This window comes from Patella vulgata, chromosome 3 (assembly GCF_932274485.2).
Source record: "Patella vulgata chromosome 3, xgPatVulg1.2, whole genome shotgun sequence".
NCBI lineage: Eukaryota > Metazoa > Mollusca > Gastropoda > Patellidae > Patella > Patella vulgata.
The window spans coordinates 2,315,912-2,331,876 of record NC_065881.2 but is presented as its reverse complement, the minus strand read 5'-3'; the positions used below and the strand labels follow the sequence as shown (position 1 = coordinate 2,331,876).

Sequence of the window (15,965 nt, the reverse complement as noted above, 5' to 3'; positions counted from 1 at the left end):
GTTGTTTATTACTTCTGTCAGGTCGGTTCCTATTGTGTCAAAGAATTTGATATAGAAATCTCCTGGAATACCGTCGATGCCTGGGCTACGGTTTGATCTGAAACTTTGTAACGCCTTCAGATCTTCATCTTTAGATATGAAATGAGACAGGGAATCTCTTTCCGTGTTAGTTAGGGTATTTATGTTACTGTTTTCAATATAGGAGTTTATTAGGTTTTCGACAATGTTTTGGGTAGTATATAGTTGTTGGTAATATTGGTGAATTGTGTCTAGAATATCTTGTTCATTATCAAATACTGTATTATTTTGATTGATTAATTGTTTAATTTGCTTTTTAGCACTGTTTTTGACCTCAGCTAATTTATATATTTTAGAATATCGTAACCTTGTATTGTATTTTGTTCTATTATTTCGATTTTTGTTTGAATTTCATGCATTGAGTTAGTATTCATAGGTAGTATGGAAGTAGATCAACTTATAGTGTGATATATATTGAGACTATATTTATGTTATATATATGAATGCATATCTAGCACTATGCATATCTAGCGGTGTATTATGAATGTATGTTATATTAAAGGACGACGGATATTGTTAGTGTTGGTGACACGGGCTACTCCTAGATCTATCTTTATAATAGTATTAACATGTCACGTTTAGATTATATTTAGAGAGAAAGATAGATAGATATGGGGTTAAGTGGAGGGAAACCGGAAACAGGACCCGGAAAAACCCACGAGATTCGTTGACACGTATATGCGGGGAACCTACTCCATGCAGATCGACTCTATGTATATGATAGACCAGGAAAAAACCCACGAGGGTGGACAGGCTACCCTATTCTGTGTCACGTACATGCGGGGAACCGAGTCCACGCCAATTGACTCTATGATAGACGTTACTCACTGAGCCATCGCGACTCCCTTGATAATATAATACTTGACATAATACCAAGGTTAATTTACGTCCGCTTCCATTGAGTTGATACCGTAGACAATAAATCAATGTCTAAGTATTGTGATAATAACATATTGATGTCAGGGAATTAAGTTCGATTCTCGAGAAGAACCTTGAGGTTTGTCAAGCCTGAGTTTCACCTGTCAGGGGTATAACGTCTATTGGCCTGACTAGTCCTTCGGATGGTTCCTACGTGTATACATTGGCGTGCACGTAAAATACATTCGATGAAACGCCGCTGTCAGGGCAAAATTCTTCTCATCAGCATAACATCCCTTAATAACAGAATAAAAAGCCGGTAGTATTGTGTTGTGTTAACGAAATGTTAAATTACATTCCTATTTTATTTTGTGGTTATATGACTAAAACGTCAGTTATATCAAGATAAGCCAGAATATTTTAAAGATACTTCACCGAAAACAAACCGTTCGATCAAGAAATAACAACCTCTCCCTCAGTTAAACTAGCATACAATAAGCCGTCGGGTTGGCTGTTAGTGATACCCTGACATTTTTGCTCAGTTCCTGTTTTTCGCGTAATCCAGTATTTTTCTAGTAAGATTGGGCGTCTAAACTTTTCATATATATCATGTCATACTGTTACTGGGAATAACCACCTGATAAATATATTTGTGACAATGTATCTTTAATATCCTTATGGTTGAAGCCGATGTTTAGTTGAGAGATTAATCTTCCAAATATTGCGGGAGGTTGCGTGACCGAAAGGTTAACGCATGCGCGTTGGATCATAAGGTCTGCAATGAGTCAAGTGGTGTGGTTTCGATTCCCCGCTTGTACGGGACAAGAAGTAGGGCCCATCCTCTTAATTTTGCTCCCACTTCTAAAGACCCATACGCATAAGCGAATCATTTACATAAAATTGAAAAATATGTTAATAACGAAACTCTCTCTCTCTCTCTCTCTCTCTCTTTCTCTCTCTCTTATTAAGGTGAATAATTTCTGTACATGTTAACTATTACCTACATCCTATATTATATGAACTATTATAGATGGCCAATTACTACTAAACCAAGCATATCATAGTATGATGTACTATTAATATTATATGAACTATAATAGATGGCCAATTAATACTAAACACAGCATATCATTGGTTTATAGTGGAGAATAATTAACATCAAAGTTTACTGTATTACAAGATATGATGGGAATTATTAATGTCTATAATCAGTATATTTCAAGTGAAATGAAATGAAATGGATTTTAACGTCCTACTGTTCAGCTCAGACTGGGCTAATGCAGTGTGCTATGAGATAAATTTTGTTCGGACAGAGGCTCTACGGCCTACTCTTATTTCCAATTCCAACTATCAAGGGTTCTTTTATGTGCATGCCAATATGTACAATGGACCTCACCTTGGTGTTTCATCCCATCCAAAGGACTATACGTTGTCCTACATCACTGACAGGTTAGCGAGTTAACGTCTTACTCACTGAGCCAACGTGGCTCTCACGTGGAATGAATCAGAATTGTAACAAATATTAACCTGAGCTATAATGTACAAGTGATGTATTTATTTATAATGGGTATAACGAACTTCTATTCAAGTGAAATGAATCAACATTAAAACAATTACTATCATAAGACAAGTAATATAGTCATTTATGACTAAAGAAGTATCATAACAATTGATTAATCAATAGTAGAGGTCTAATTATATTGTAATGATATCAGTTGTGTTGACAACGTATTCCAATATAATACATGATATACTAATGATATTTATTTTAGATTGTAATATATTTATTCACAGGGGGGGGGGGATGGCTGAATGGATAGCTGCCCGTGCTGTATCATAAAGTCTGTCATTGAGTAAACTGGCGTGGTTTCGAATCCCCTGTTATACGTGACAAGGAGTAGGGTTGCCTGTCCAACCTCGTGGGTTTTCTCCGGGTCCTCCGGTTTCCTCCCACTGCTAAAGACCCCTACGCGCAAGCGAATTATTGAAATAAAATTAAAACCATATGTTAGTCCTGAAATGACTTAGTTTATGTCGAGTGGACATTAAACCCCATTTCTCTCTCTCTCGTATTTATTCACAGAATACAATTATACATTATAATATTTACAGTATTTTATAATTTCCACACCTTTAATTTAGTTTTTACTTATTGCTGTTACTATATATAATATACAGGCAAAGTATTCACTGTTACTATATAAGACACACAGGCAAAGTAAAATACAGTAATATACAATAATAAAAACAGGTATTTTTGATTATTTATAATATGTATAGGATAAGAGTTGAGTAAATATAAAAGATTAAAAAGTAAAATATAATATTTACAAATAAAACCTTTAGTGTCAATAAGAAAACCTGGTTTTAAATACTAATTATAAATTTCAGTGTTTCAATTATTGCAATATTTGATGACTTTACGTCTAAATGAAGATTATACAGAGAAAAAGAATTGCATTAAATAAATAATTTGCAGATATTTTCTAATAAACAGGTTGGCAGTGGGATTTTAGAGTGTAGAAGTTTTTGGCTGTTGAGTACATAGTGTCTATCTGAAAATATGCTTCAAATTTTAAAATATGGCTCTTAATGTTTCAAAAGTTACTACATTTGGTGACTTCAATAGCAAATAAAGATAATGTAAGCAAGAAAATTGTTTATAATTCAGAGTTGGCTGAGAATATCTTGTGAAAAGATTTACAATAACCAATTTCAATGTTAATTTTTTGAGATGACTTGATGAGCAAGACTAATATGATTTGTATAGTTTAGATAGAGCTGGATAATAGGGACTTGTATCACTGGTGTTTATGTTGGGGGTTAAAAGATGGGTCGAATGCTGGCAGACGGCAATTCGTCTGCTATTCTAGAGAGATATTTTCATAAAGGATTTAAGTTGTCAGTTATATCATCTTTAAGGGTATCTAATTTAGTAACTTTAGATGTTATATTTAGGATTGAGTTTGTTTACTGTGATTTCTAAGTATGACAATTACCCTTTAGGCTTATTTCAAATCTAAAGTTATTTCTTAAACAAAGTAGATTTGTTCTATATTTGATTGAAATAGATGAATGACTTCGATGCTCTTCGAAGGGGATCACGGTGGCTAGGTGGGTAAGACCCTGGCTCGCTAGCCTGGAGGTCGGTTTTCGATCCCTGCATTGGTAGAGAAAGTTCATCCAGATTGTCCAGGGTGGTTCTCCCTTGAGAGTGATGCAGGACGGAGGGCCTGACAAGCACAGCTGTCTAGTCATTGGCGTGCATGTAAAAGATCCCTTGACAGTTGGAATTCTATATGAAAAAAGACCGTAGTGCCGCTGTCTGGGCAATATTTTCCTCATATCACACTGTATGGCGCATGCCCGTCTTCATTAGTCGAGTTCGGAGCAGAACCGTAGGACCATTTCTTTCATTTCATTTCATTTCGAAGCTCTTCGGAGAAGGTGTTAGAAGGAATATTTAGGGATGTTCTGGAATATTCGAGCATTCTCAACAATAAATTTTTCAACCTTAAAGAAATCAAATACGGATGTTTGAAGCTTTTGACCTTGTTATATAATATTTAACAATATAATATTTAATTAAAAGTTCTTCGGAAGAGGTGTTCGAGGGAATAATCATTGAATAGTTATCAAAGTGAGAAAGAGAGAGAGAGAGAGAGTGAAATGGGATTTAACGTCCACTCGAAACAAACTTGGTCATTTCGGGACTAACATATGGTTCAATTTTATTTCCATAATTTCCATAAAGGGGTCTTTAGCTGTGGTAGGAACGTATCTTACGATATGATAAATGAAATGGGGTTTAACGCCCTACTGCTTCGACTGAGCAAATAAAAACGGACATACGCCAAGCAGAGTGCTATGAGGGAAATGTAACCTGGACAGCGGCGCTACTGCCTATTCTAATATCGAATTCCAACTGCCAAGGGATCTTTAAAGAGCATGCCAATTTGTACATGGGACTCGTTTTTTCGTCCCATCTAAACGACTATACGTTGATGTCCGTGATTTGTTAAGAGCTCTATCTAATATTTATCAATGGAAAGCCTCGTGTTTATTCTTTACTCAACTTTATATTCGGGATCCCAATATGCAACTAGCCGTGACTAGAATGGATGGGTGCCAAGTATCCCCCAGTAGTATAAAACTGGGCCTTAGGGTTCTTCGAAGAGCGCCACCCCAGTTACTGGTCCAAGTTCTCATAAAAACGTCCAGTCGTTCGCAAATTCTTGAAATTTGGACTTGATGAAGAGTCCGTGCAAAAATTTAATCATGGCGTTAGCCCGTCGCCATTAAATCGATTACTGCCGAAAAGAAGGGAGCTAACTGTTCTATTTAATTTTTGCATTTGAAGGAAAGTGAACTAACTATATCATAAATTTACCACCCATACAGGGTTCGATATCACATTTGTACCTGACAAAGGTTTAATAAGGTTACCTGTTCAATCTTTTGGGTTTCATCCGGAAATGAAATCGGGTTTAAAGAGACCATCCCGATTTTAACAAAGTCTCCGAAATAAAAGTCTGTGTTTGTATGCAATGTATGTACCGTGTCTCGCGATATTGAGTCGTTTGGACGTGAACGTCAAAACCGCTTATCCGGAGGCTTCCTACTGTTCTGCTACAAGTGGACTAATGACGACGGGCATACGCCATTTGGTGCTACGGCCTACTCTAGTATCGATCGAATTCCAAGGGTCTTTTACGTCCGGACAGCAGCCTACTCTGATTTAGAATCAAACTGACAAGTGTTCTTTTATAGGCTCCCCCCGTCCCCATTCTGCACCAGTGACTAGGGGGAACCCTGTGGAAAATCCATGTGAACTTTCTCGGCCAGTGTAAATCGACTGGTCTTGTCCAATATCTGCTACTGCACCACACACAAGACACAGAAATCACAATTTACAACAAATGTACACAGGCCTGCCTGGAAATAACGGTTTTACGTGTACCTGACAAAATGTCAGGCACTAATGAAAGAGTACATGTACCTGACATTTTCAACTTAGCGCCGGACATGTATTAATAATATCAATAAAAAAGACAAATCAGTGCCAGACAAAATGACAGGCATCAGAGGTTTAGTGTCTGACAAAGCCTGAATCGGTGCCTGATATTGTCAGTGACAGGTGCCTTATAGTCCAGGAGCTAATGACAAAATAATATGGTCATCAGTTACAAAAGGTTTGAACACCCAAATTCGTAGCAGGTGTCCGTACAAGTAAAAATCAGTTGGTCAGATCGGGCACTGCTGGGGCGTATAGTCACAGCAGCACCTTAAAGTAGGCCCCAGGGGGCCTAAAATTAAGTCATAAGTTACATGGCTGAAACTTTGTAGGGACAATGGTATCCATAGTCGGAGTAAATATTTCACAAATCTAACCAAAATTTCCGGGGCTTTCCCCAAGTCAGACCACACCCAATATCGCCTCGTGGGGCTAATAATATGGTCATCAGTTACATGGCTGAAACTTACCAGAAACAAAGATCCACACTTGGTAAATACAATTTTCAAAAATCTAACCAAAAATTTGGGGGCTTTCCCCAAGTCAGATCGCTCTAAAGTATGTCCGACCACACCCTAAAAATGGGGCTTTTTATATGGTCACAAGTTACATGGCTGAAAGTTACTGGAAACAAAGATCCATACTTGGAAAACATATTTTTCAAAAATCTAACCAAAAATGTTGGGGCTTTCCTCAAGTCAGATGGTCCTAAAGCCCACCTGGCCACGCCCTAAATCTGGGACTTTTTATATGGTCATCAGTTAAATGGCTGCAACTTACCAGAAATATTGTTCCATGCATGGAAAATGTATTTTTCGAAAATCTAACCATTAATGTGGGGCTTTCCCCAAGTCAGAAGGGCCTTAAAATTGCAGCTCCACCCACCCCCTCTATATAAATCATCTAAACATATTTACATTTAAAATTAAAAAACAGTGTAGTTTTATGGTTTATAACTTGGATCTGGCAGTTCCCATGGTAATCATTAGAACAGTTTATCTCTGTGCCACCAACAATGAACTTTTTTATCTCATAATATAAATGAGAGAGAGACAGAGAGAGAGAGAAATGAGGTTTAACATCCACTCGACACAAACTAGGTAATTTCGGGACAAACATATATGGTTTAATTTTATGTCAATAATTCGCTTGCGCGTAGGGGTCTTTAGTAGTGGGAGGAAATCTGAGGACCCGGAGAAAACCCACGAGGTTGGCGAGCGACCCTACTCCTTGTCACGTACAACTGGGGACTCGAAACCACGCCAGTTGACTCAATGACAGACCTTATGATACAACATGCACACGTTAACTGTTCGGCCATCCAGCTCCCCTGTACAGTCCCTGGACTGTAGTGATGCAGACAACAGATTTACTCAAAATGAAAAAGATAGGTTACCAGGCAACGAAAGATACGCCCACAGCAGCTAAATCATCCGGGCAGTCACATATTTTTACTTTTTTTAGTAATGAAACAATTATAATACACTAATATCCGATTAAGAGTAACAACTCATCAATTAATTATTAGAAAATCATTAAAATTTGTTTGGTTTGAATGAAGTTCTGCCCCATGCTAACGTTTAGTATACGAAACATTTAATATCATGGATTTAGCTGTTCAAGTTATCAAAATTCATTGAAAATCAATATACTTGTTCATTTCAAGACCTTAAACTGAAGCCAATCCGATGATAACTTTAGCCTCTAGAAAGTCACAAGATTTTTCAAAGTGATCAAGGGTCATAACTTTGGCAGTAATTATCAGAAATGTTGAAAATCAATATGATTCTTCGTCTCATGACCTCAAATAATGCGCGTAAATTTGAAGTCAATCCGATATCATCTTTAGCTTCTAGAGCATCTACAAGATATTTTGAAGTGATAAAGGGCCATAACTCTGGCAATAATTATCAGAAATTGCTGAAAATCAATAGGCTTCTTTGTCTCATGACCTTAAACAATGTGTATAAATTTAATGTCAATCGGATATTTACTTTGGCCTCTAGAGCGTCCATAAGCAATTGTGGACGCCGGACCGACGAATGGGCGGACGGACGGGGTGACACAATTGAATATATGACCACATTTCAATGTAGGCGTTTAAAAAACAAACTAAGAATAAGGGGGAATATTTCCCAAAAGTTATATAAAGCCAGTACGAGTCATGATCGACTATATGCTACATGAAATATTTAGGCACATTGAAGGTATTAACGGCTCTTTATAAATCATATTTCGTTTCATGTTTTTTAATAGTACAAAATTTTGTTTTCTTTTCTTTACTACACTGGAAGAGTTGTTATGTAACAGGCGTTCTAGTTGATGTGAGAAATTAGCTAATGAAACGGTCTGTTACGGCGAGTTCTTGGCGTGATCTTCACGGAACTGTGGGTAAACCCCTAGAAAGGTTAAAGCTGATTGATTAATCAATGTCTTTCATAGGGTCAAAAGCCGTTTGTATGACACCTGACATGACCTCCCAGTACAACTGGTCAGATCTTCATGTAGTGTAAGCCGATTCCTCTGCCCCCTCTCCAAAAAATCCATACGCGCATGTGAATTATTGAAATATAATTGAACCAAGTGTTAGTCCCGAAATGAACAATTACCGGTATGTGAAATTTACAAAGAGCCAAATTAAATCTAAAAGGCGTATGTAGTAGTCATTTTTGGTGTATTTAAGGAAATTCATTATTAATATTAATATTAATTATGCAAAATATATGTAAACAGGGAAGGGATTGCGGGCGAATTCTGATATTTGAAAGTGAATTCCGGTGTTTATATGTTTTTAAAAGTAAATTCCGGTGATCATCGGTGTTTTTAAGTTATTTATTATTAATATTAATGCAAAATATATGTACAGAGGTAGGCCTTGGGGTCAAATTTTGATATTTGCAAAGAGAATTCCGGTGATTTAGTATCCGCTCAAAATCTAAACAAAACAACTCGACGCAGCCAAATGTTGACAACTGGTTTGCTTCTTTCAGCTGACGGCAAAATTCATAATTTTCAGTTACCTGCACTAGTAACACGTTAAACTTACATATCATATTTTTTTTTTTTTCTCAAAATATTTTTTTACTGTTGATTTTTTATTAACGAAATTTCCAAAAACTCTACTGCAAACTGATAAACAGAAATTGACCTTTTGAACTCTAGCAAATTCAAATTTGAAACACAGAATTTCACACGAAACGAAATTTATCTATTTTTCAGTTATTTTCAATATTAAGTCATTGTAGTTATCTAATGTTGGCCTACCATGCCCAAAAATATTCACATTTGGTTAAATGTGCCGGAAGGACATATTGCCGAAAACACTGCAACATTAAGTATATAAAATTATATTTCGTTTCGAGTAAAATTTATAGGAAGATAGGCACAAAGGGTTAAATCTAATTAATAAGGACAACTTCAAGTTTGGCAAAAGGTCACGAGATGTAAACAGGGTTAACGCTAATCTCAACCCTAACCCTTACCCTGGACCTAGCCCTAATACTTAATCTAACCCTAACCAACAATCACACGCTCTACTTATTACATCTCAGCGACATCGACGAGAATTGAGTTGACCTTAAGAATAAGATCTAGCCATGGCAAATCTAGTTTCATTTTGTTAGCACAGTTTTATTTATTTGGTCACAGACCACTAAAGATTTCCCCATTCACAATGTTAATTCTTGTATCTTAGACAGATGGAGCAAAATGTGGAAACCCCTTGATTTACTTCATTCTCAGCCAAGTTATCATTGTTTGTCCATAGGCGTACGACCTGGGGGGGGGGGGCGCCCCCCCCTCATTTTGGGCACCAAATGCTGGGAAAATTTGGGCACACAATTGTACTTTGTAAAAGTTGTATAAAAAATAGTGTGTTCTTGAATGTGTCCAATTTAACAGCGAATTTAAATTCAGAGTGTCTATAGTTAGGCAATTAAATAGAAATCTGAAGACTCATACCCTCTATTGTTTGGAGTACAGTAAGCCACGAGTTACAGTTACATAAACAACTGTTTTTAGTTGTGTATATTACAAGTTAATAAAATTTAGTTCTTTTTTAGTAATACTATTTATAACAGCGTAAGCATTTTTCATAAATCCCGGTTTTCTCATATTCTAGTAGTAAATTTATTTTATATTTTCTATCTATCAGGAAAATGGGTACAGAAAATCTGCAGACGCCTGCAAGAATCGCATAAAGAATATGAAGCATTCTTATAAAAAAAATAAAGGACCACAACAATAAAAGTGGGAGTGGCAAGAAAACTAGCAAGTTTTTTGACGCTATGGATAAAATATTAGGAACCAGACCCGCTACCCGTCCAACACATATTCTGGAGACAAGTATTAATTCAGGTAAGCGAACATGTTATTGTTATTATATTGTCAGGAGCAAGACTAAATCGATGCGATAGTTGGCAGGCAATATAAGCCTACAAACATGGGATCAAACTCACATATACACACAAAACAAATTAAATCAAATTTTTTTGCATAATAGCCATTGGAGAATTAGTGTTTTAAAATCAAAACTTATGGAAATTATATAATGGTATTTTTTTTTTTTTATATAGAAACACAAGATTTGGATGATTTTGATGATGATGATAATGATGAGGAACCAACAAGAGTCAATTTGGAAAATGAAGAAAATGAGCCTACAGAAACCGTCCTCCGTAAACAGCCAGAAAAAAAAGGTTCAGTTGCTATTTATTCTAAATGGTTATCAATATTTGAAAAGAGTACAACACTGGAGCTGCTTTCTGTCTAAGAACGTGGTAAACCGGTCACTAATTCCTTCTGTGATTCAATATAAATTTTAAAAAATGCTAGAATAACATCCCACTGAAAACTAGCTGTATGTATAGATGAGTGTTGTGCAGGACAAATGGTATGTTTACTGGTTATAAAGTACACGGAACATTTGATTTTGTATCCCAATCAAATTAGAAAATGAAATGAAATGAGGTTTAACGTCCTACTCTTCTGCACCTAACCTGGGCTAATTGAAGACGGGCATACGCCATACAGTGTGCTATGAGGGAAATTTTGCCCGGGCAGCGGCGCTACGGCCTACTCTTATATCGAATTCCAACTGCCAAGGGATCTTTTAAGTGCACGCCAATGTGTACACTGGACCTCGGTTTTTCGTCCCATCCGAATGACTAGGCAGCTGTCCTTGTCAGGCCCTCCGTTCTGCATCACTGACAAAGGGAAACCACGCCGGAAATTCGAGATGAACTTTCTCGGCCAATGCAGGGATCGAACACCCGACCTCCAGGCTAGCGAGCCAGCGTCTTACCCACTTAGCCACGTGATCCCCCCAATCAAATTAGAAATTATAGGTGTTCAAAAAAGTCATACCTGTGACAACGCCCTTAACTACTTTATATAGCTATTATTTACCTAAAGAATTTTGTTTATGATTTTAATACATAATAAGATCGGATTCAAAATAGTGTAGCCATGAATAGGTAAAACAAAACAGAAGAGTGACTTAATAAGGTGTATACCTATATGGAAATGAAATGCAGGACTTGAAATGTTCTCTGACAGGTCTGACAGGTCTGACAGGTAGTAAGTAGGTGGACTAAATTTACTAATGTTCAGGAAATTGACTCCAGACCACAATAAGCCTACTCATTATGATGTCACATTTATTTAATTATTCCTTTACAATATGGTTATTTTTGGTACATGCCTGACCTCCAGGGACAGAACCACGCCCAATTATTGTATAAGAACTTTAACACACCATCCACACAAGTTTTCATCTATAGCATTTTGAAGTATCTACACAGAAGTACATGTGTAACGGCACCATGGTAAATATTGTGGTTGTTTTTGGATAATTAAGAGTGACAGGTTAGTTACTGAAGGGATATTTCGAGGCCCGAATTGTCAATCATTGTTCATTTATTTAAACATTAAAGAGTTATTTTATTTACTTACAGGACCAGAAAAGAAAAAAAGAAACAGAGAGGATATAATTCAACGTGTTCTGAATGAGACAACAACCAGCTTTATAAATTATCAAAGAGAACAAGAAAGATCATATTTTGAATTCGAAGAAAAAAGAATGAGAATGGAGGCAGATTCAGAGAGACTTGGAGAAGATCAGAGACGGGAGGATCGACTTAGAGCTGAGGAACAACGACGCGAGGATAGGGAAAGAGATAGGCAACATGAATTAAGATTATGGAGTTTGTTTGCCAATCAGGGATTTCAGCAGCATCAATTTTCTCAACAACAAAATGGACATGTTCCGCAGCCACAATTTTTACAAGGAGCTAATGGACACACATATACAAATTTATAAAACCATATTATTTCCAAGACCTATCATTTTGTGCCAAAAGTTCTGCTATGTAGAGCATTTATTTTCATTGATAACAGTTAATTTTTGTTTGTAGAAATACATAGTTTTATTTATCATTCCATTGTGCCAAGGCTAGAGTTTTAATAAATTAATTTCCATGTTTTAATTATTAATATCCATATCATTTAACTTAATGTATCATGAAGCTGAATCATATTATTTTCAAGATATACCATTTTGTGCCAAAATATCTGACATGTAGCGCAATTATTGTCATTGATAACAGTTTATTTTTGTTTCTACAAATACATGAATTTTATTTGTCATTCCATTTTACCATGGCTCAAGTTTTAATAAATTTATTTCCATGTTTTAATTATTAATTCAGTTTTTATGAATTTAAATTACCAGTATGAGATTAATTGTTTCAATGGCATTTAGCAATTGAACTGGGAATACACAGGACAATCCTTGTTTATATCTAAAGCAAAGTTTTGACTTGGCTTCTTATCGTTATCAAATAATGCGAAACGGTGTGAGGTGGGTGTTTTCTTCTTTGTAAGTCAATTGATAAGCCCCTAATAAGAACAAAACAGTCTGTTATGTTTTCAAAAATGGTAAATTCTCTTTTATTTAATACATTAATTGAAAGACATAAATTAAAAATTGATCAATAACTTTATAGTGTAGGCTTGTACAGTGGACTCGGAATATTCCGAATTATTAGACCAATCTGGGGACCCCCGTTAAACGATTTCTGTTGAATTAACATTGGATAATCCGGCCTTCAATCAGTGGGTGTTAACCGACAAGCAATCAATTATCGGTGAGCTTAAAGTATGTGTCAGTCTTTGTTAATAAAACCTTGATAATTTTATAATTTCTTGTAAGAGAGTGCTTGGTATTTCATTTGATTTTTTCACGTCAAATACAGCAACATTAAATATAAATTGCTGAGATGAAGAATCACTATCATTATAATATTTTGTTCATAACGACGCACAAGTGTTTTGTACGCACCCAAAGTAAACACATAATAATTTTATATAATAAAGTTTCAAATGTACAGAAAGGTTTATCATATTTTTAAGTTCTGGGTATTCGAAGGTGCATTAAAATAATACTTTGGTATTCGAGGTACAATAATACTTGCGGTTTTGAGACAATTAAGTATTCCGTCATGGTGTATAATCGGCATTGTATCGGTCCTGTACAATGTTGAAAGTGAAAGAGTCCACTGTATATTTTTAATTACATACACTTCTTCAATGATGGACAACAAAGATGACAATTGGACCTCTTATTATATAATCCAACTCTGGCTTAATGAGATGCATGGATCAAAAATCAAGATGCCAAAAGGTGTCAATTTAAATTCTGTATCCAAATACCTTTAAATTAGTATGTGACTTAGAAATATGCTTGGAATATTTAAATTTGAATGTACCATAATATTACTTTTAAGAAAGAAGATATTGAAAATTTTGGAAACAAATTGAACTCCATAGCAACCATTTGGCAAGAGCTGATCACATATATAGTTATAATAGACCCACTGTGTTATAAGATTATCAGTTATTTTTCTGTTGTATGATTTTTATTATGAAAATAAACCAATTTAGTTTGACCATTTTTTAGTTTTCTGCAAACACACAAAATGAAACAATAAAAGTAAACAAAAGATGGCATATACACATAGAAATTCTTTGTAGTGAGTGTATGTAACAGTATGGCCAATTATTACTTTCTTAATTATTTGTTTTGTAAGGTTAAATTATTCCTGGAAGTATTCAGCCAGGATATTTCTAATGTTAGTGCAGTCTGCATTGATTGCCTCTTCGTTACTTTGATTTGGCTGAGACATTTGGTTTTCTTCCTTTGCTACATCCTCTAGCCATTCAACCCTAAATGGGTCTTTTGCTTGTTCGCATATGTTATGAAGTATGCAACAGGTCATAATAATATTGGGGACCTTGTCAACATTCATATCCAATCGCTTTAATAAGCAGCGCCAGCGACCTTTTAGGCGACCAAAGGAATTTTCTACCGTCATGCGTGAACTACTTAGCTTATAATTAAATGTCTTTTGTTTTTGGGTCAGGTGACCATTGTCTGTGTATGGTTCCATTAGAAAGTTGGATAATGGATAAGCCGGATCACCTAACAAGACGATAGGCAGGCGCACATTATTGACATCAATCATCTTGCCGGCAAATAATGTCCCAGACAGCCCTTTTGCATATATTTTGGAGTTTGCATAGACTCGTGCATCATGAACACTTCCTGGCCACCCGATATTTAGGTCTGTGAATTCATAACGATCATTCACAACTGCTTGAACAATGATGGAATACCACCCTTTTCTGTTATGGAAGTCAGCATGGTTCATGCTCGGTCCTAATATAGGAATATGACTGCCATCTATTGCTCCACCTGCATTTGGAAATCCCCATTTCGACCGATACCCATTTACAACTCTATTCAGTTCTTCACCTGATGGAAATTTAATGAATTTGTCCTTGATCGAAATCAGGGACTCACAAAATATGTGTATAATTGAAGACACGGTTGACCGGCCAACCCCAAATAATGCAGCCACAGTTCTGTACTCAGCATTGGTCCCTAAAACCCATAAACTTATGCCAACCTAAAAAAAAAAGGGTTACCATACTTTAAATGGGAGGGGTAGAAGATTGTTCTCAATATTTCCAATCATTTTAGTTCAGTGATAAAATCTATTATTCAGTCTAGTATTAAATTGACAAAACTAGATTTGTTTTTTACTAAGGCCATCTACATGTACAAACAAATATCTACTTCCAATCCAAATCAGTAGGCGGCCAACATAGAAAATAATAGTATGTGTTGCATGTTCTTATATTCTCCAAGCAGAAGTGAATATCTCAACCAATACAGCGATCATAAAATGCAAAATAGCCTACCTGTCGCTCAACAGATATTGGTTCCCTCATACTTGTTACTTGTTTCTCAAGAAATGGTCTCAAAATTCTGCACAGATATTCAAATGTACATTTTGACATTCTGAAGTTTTCTAAATACTGTATATCATCATAAAAGCTGAAAATAAAATGTAAAGGAATTAGATTAGGTAAATAATTAAACTTAAAGTAGTCAATATCATCCAAAATCTGCGACATTGAAAACACAAAGTATTTGTCAATTTCAATCAACATTGATCTTGTGATCTTAACGGGGAAAAGATGGGTTTCTGATATCCAATATTTGAGACAAAACAAACATTTAACCATTGGTACACGAATTGTGTAATGCATTTCAGTGTCATTTGTAACAAGGGACTAGAAGAACGAGGCTAGACATATTCCCACAAGTCATATTCTTATCTGGAGAGCATGCACAATAAATACTATCAGTGTAGACTGGAATAACCAGTTGCTAGACATTGCCATTCGATTTAGACATCTAGAGTATTTCGACGAATATAACTAATTAGAAATTATGTGTTGCGACCCATTTAAGTGTCAATTTCTAGATCCCAAATATTAACGATTTAGCTCTTTTAAGCATGCAACTATTATTATTCGAAATTAAAAATTGTCTATATGGCACATATAATAACACAGGCCTATTTGTGTGAAGATTGTTTTTTTTTTTTTTTTTGGGGGGGGGGGGGGACGTTATATTTTCTATAAATATTTAATTGATGACCCCTTGGTT

General features: G+C 35.7%; 2 protein-coding genes and 1 long non-coding RNA gene across 4 annotated transcripts in view; 1 reads left to right on the top strand and 2 right to left on the bottom strand.

Annotated features, from left to right (window-relative positions):
• LOC130012188 (E3 ubiquitin-protein ligase TRIM33-like) overlaps nt 1–15,965 on the bottom strand; it is a 94,560-nt gene that overhangs the window by 26,368 nt on the left and 52,227 nt on the right. The window lies entirely within an intron of this gene.
• On the top strand, nt 9,737–12,645 carry LOC130012194 (uncharacterized). Of its 2 annotated transcripts, XR_008787564.1 has the most exons (4): nt 9,737–9,930; nt 10,104–10,306; nt 10,525–10,647; nt 11,905–12,645. It is a non-coding gene; the product is annotated as an uncharacterized LOC130012194 (long non-coding RNA). The 2 variants fall into 2 exon arrangements; XR_008787563.1 differs by lacking the exon at nt 9,737–9,930 and having other exon boundaries at nt 10,021–10,306.
• On the bottom strand, nt 13,467–15,754 carry LOC130012192 (uncharacterized). Its single transcript, XM_056099613.1, has 2 exons — nt 15,212–15,754; nt 13,467–14,916 (listed from the first exon to the last, which is right to left on the bottom strand). Exons 1-2 carry the CDS (start codon nt 15,560–15,562, stop codon nt 14,044–14,046), a joined length of 1,224 nt encoding a protein of 407 aa, XP_055955588.1. The 5' UTR covers nt 15,563–15,754; the 3' UTR covers nt 13,467–14,043.

Coding starts and splice junctions, on each gene's coding strand:
- LOC130012192 (XM_056099613.1), bottom strand. CDS start 15,562: ATGCATTACACAATTCGTGTACCAATGGTTAAATGTTTGTTTTGTCTC. Junction 14,917..15,211: donor CAATATCTGTTGAGCGACAG/GTAGGCTATTTT, acceptor TTTTTTTTTTAG/GTTGGCATAAGTTTATGGGT.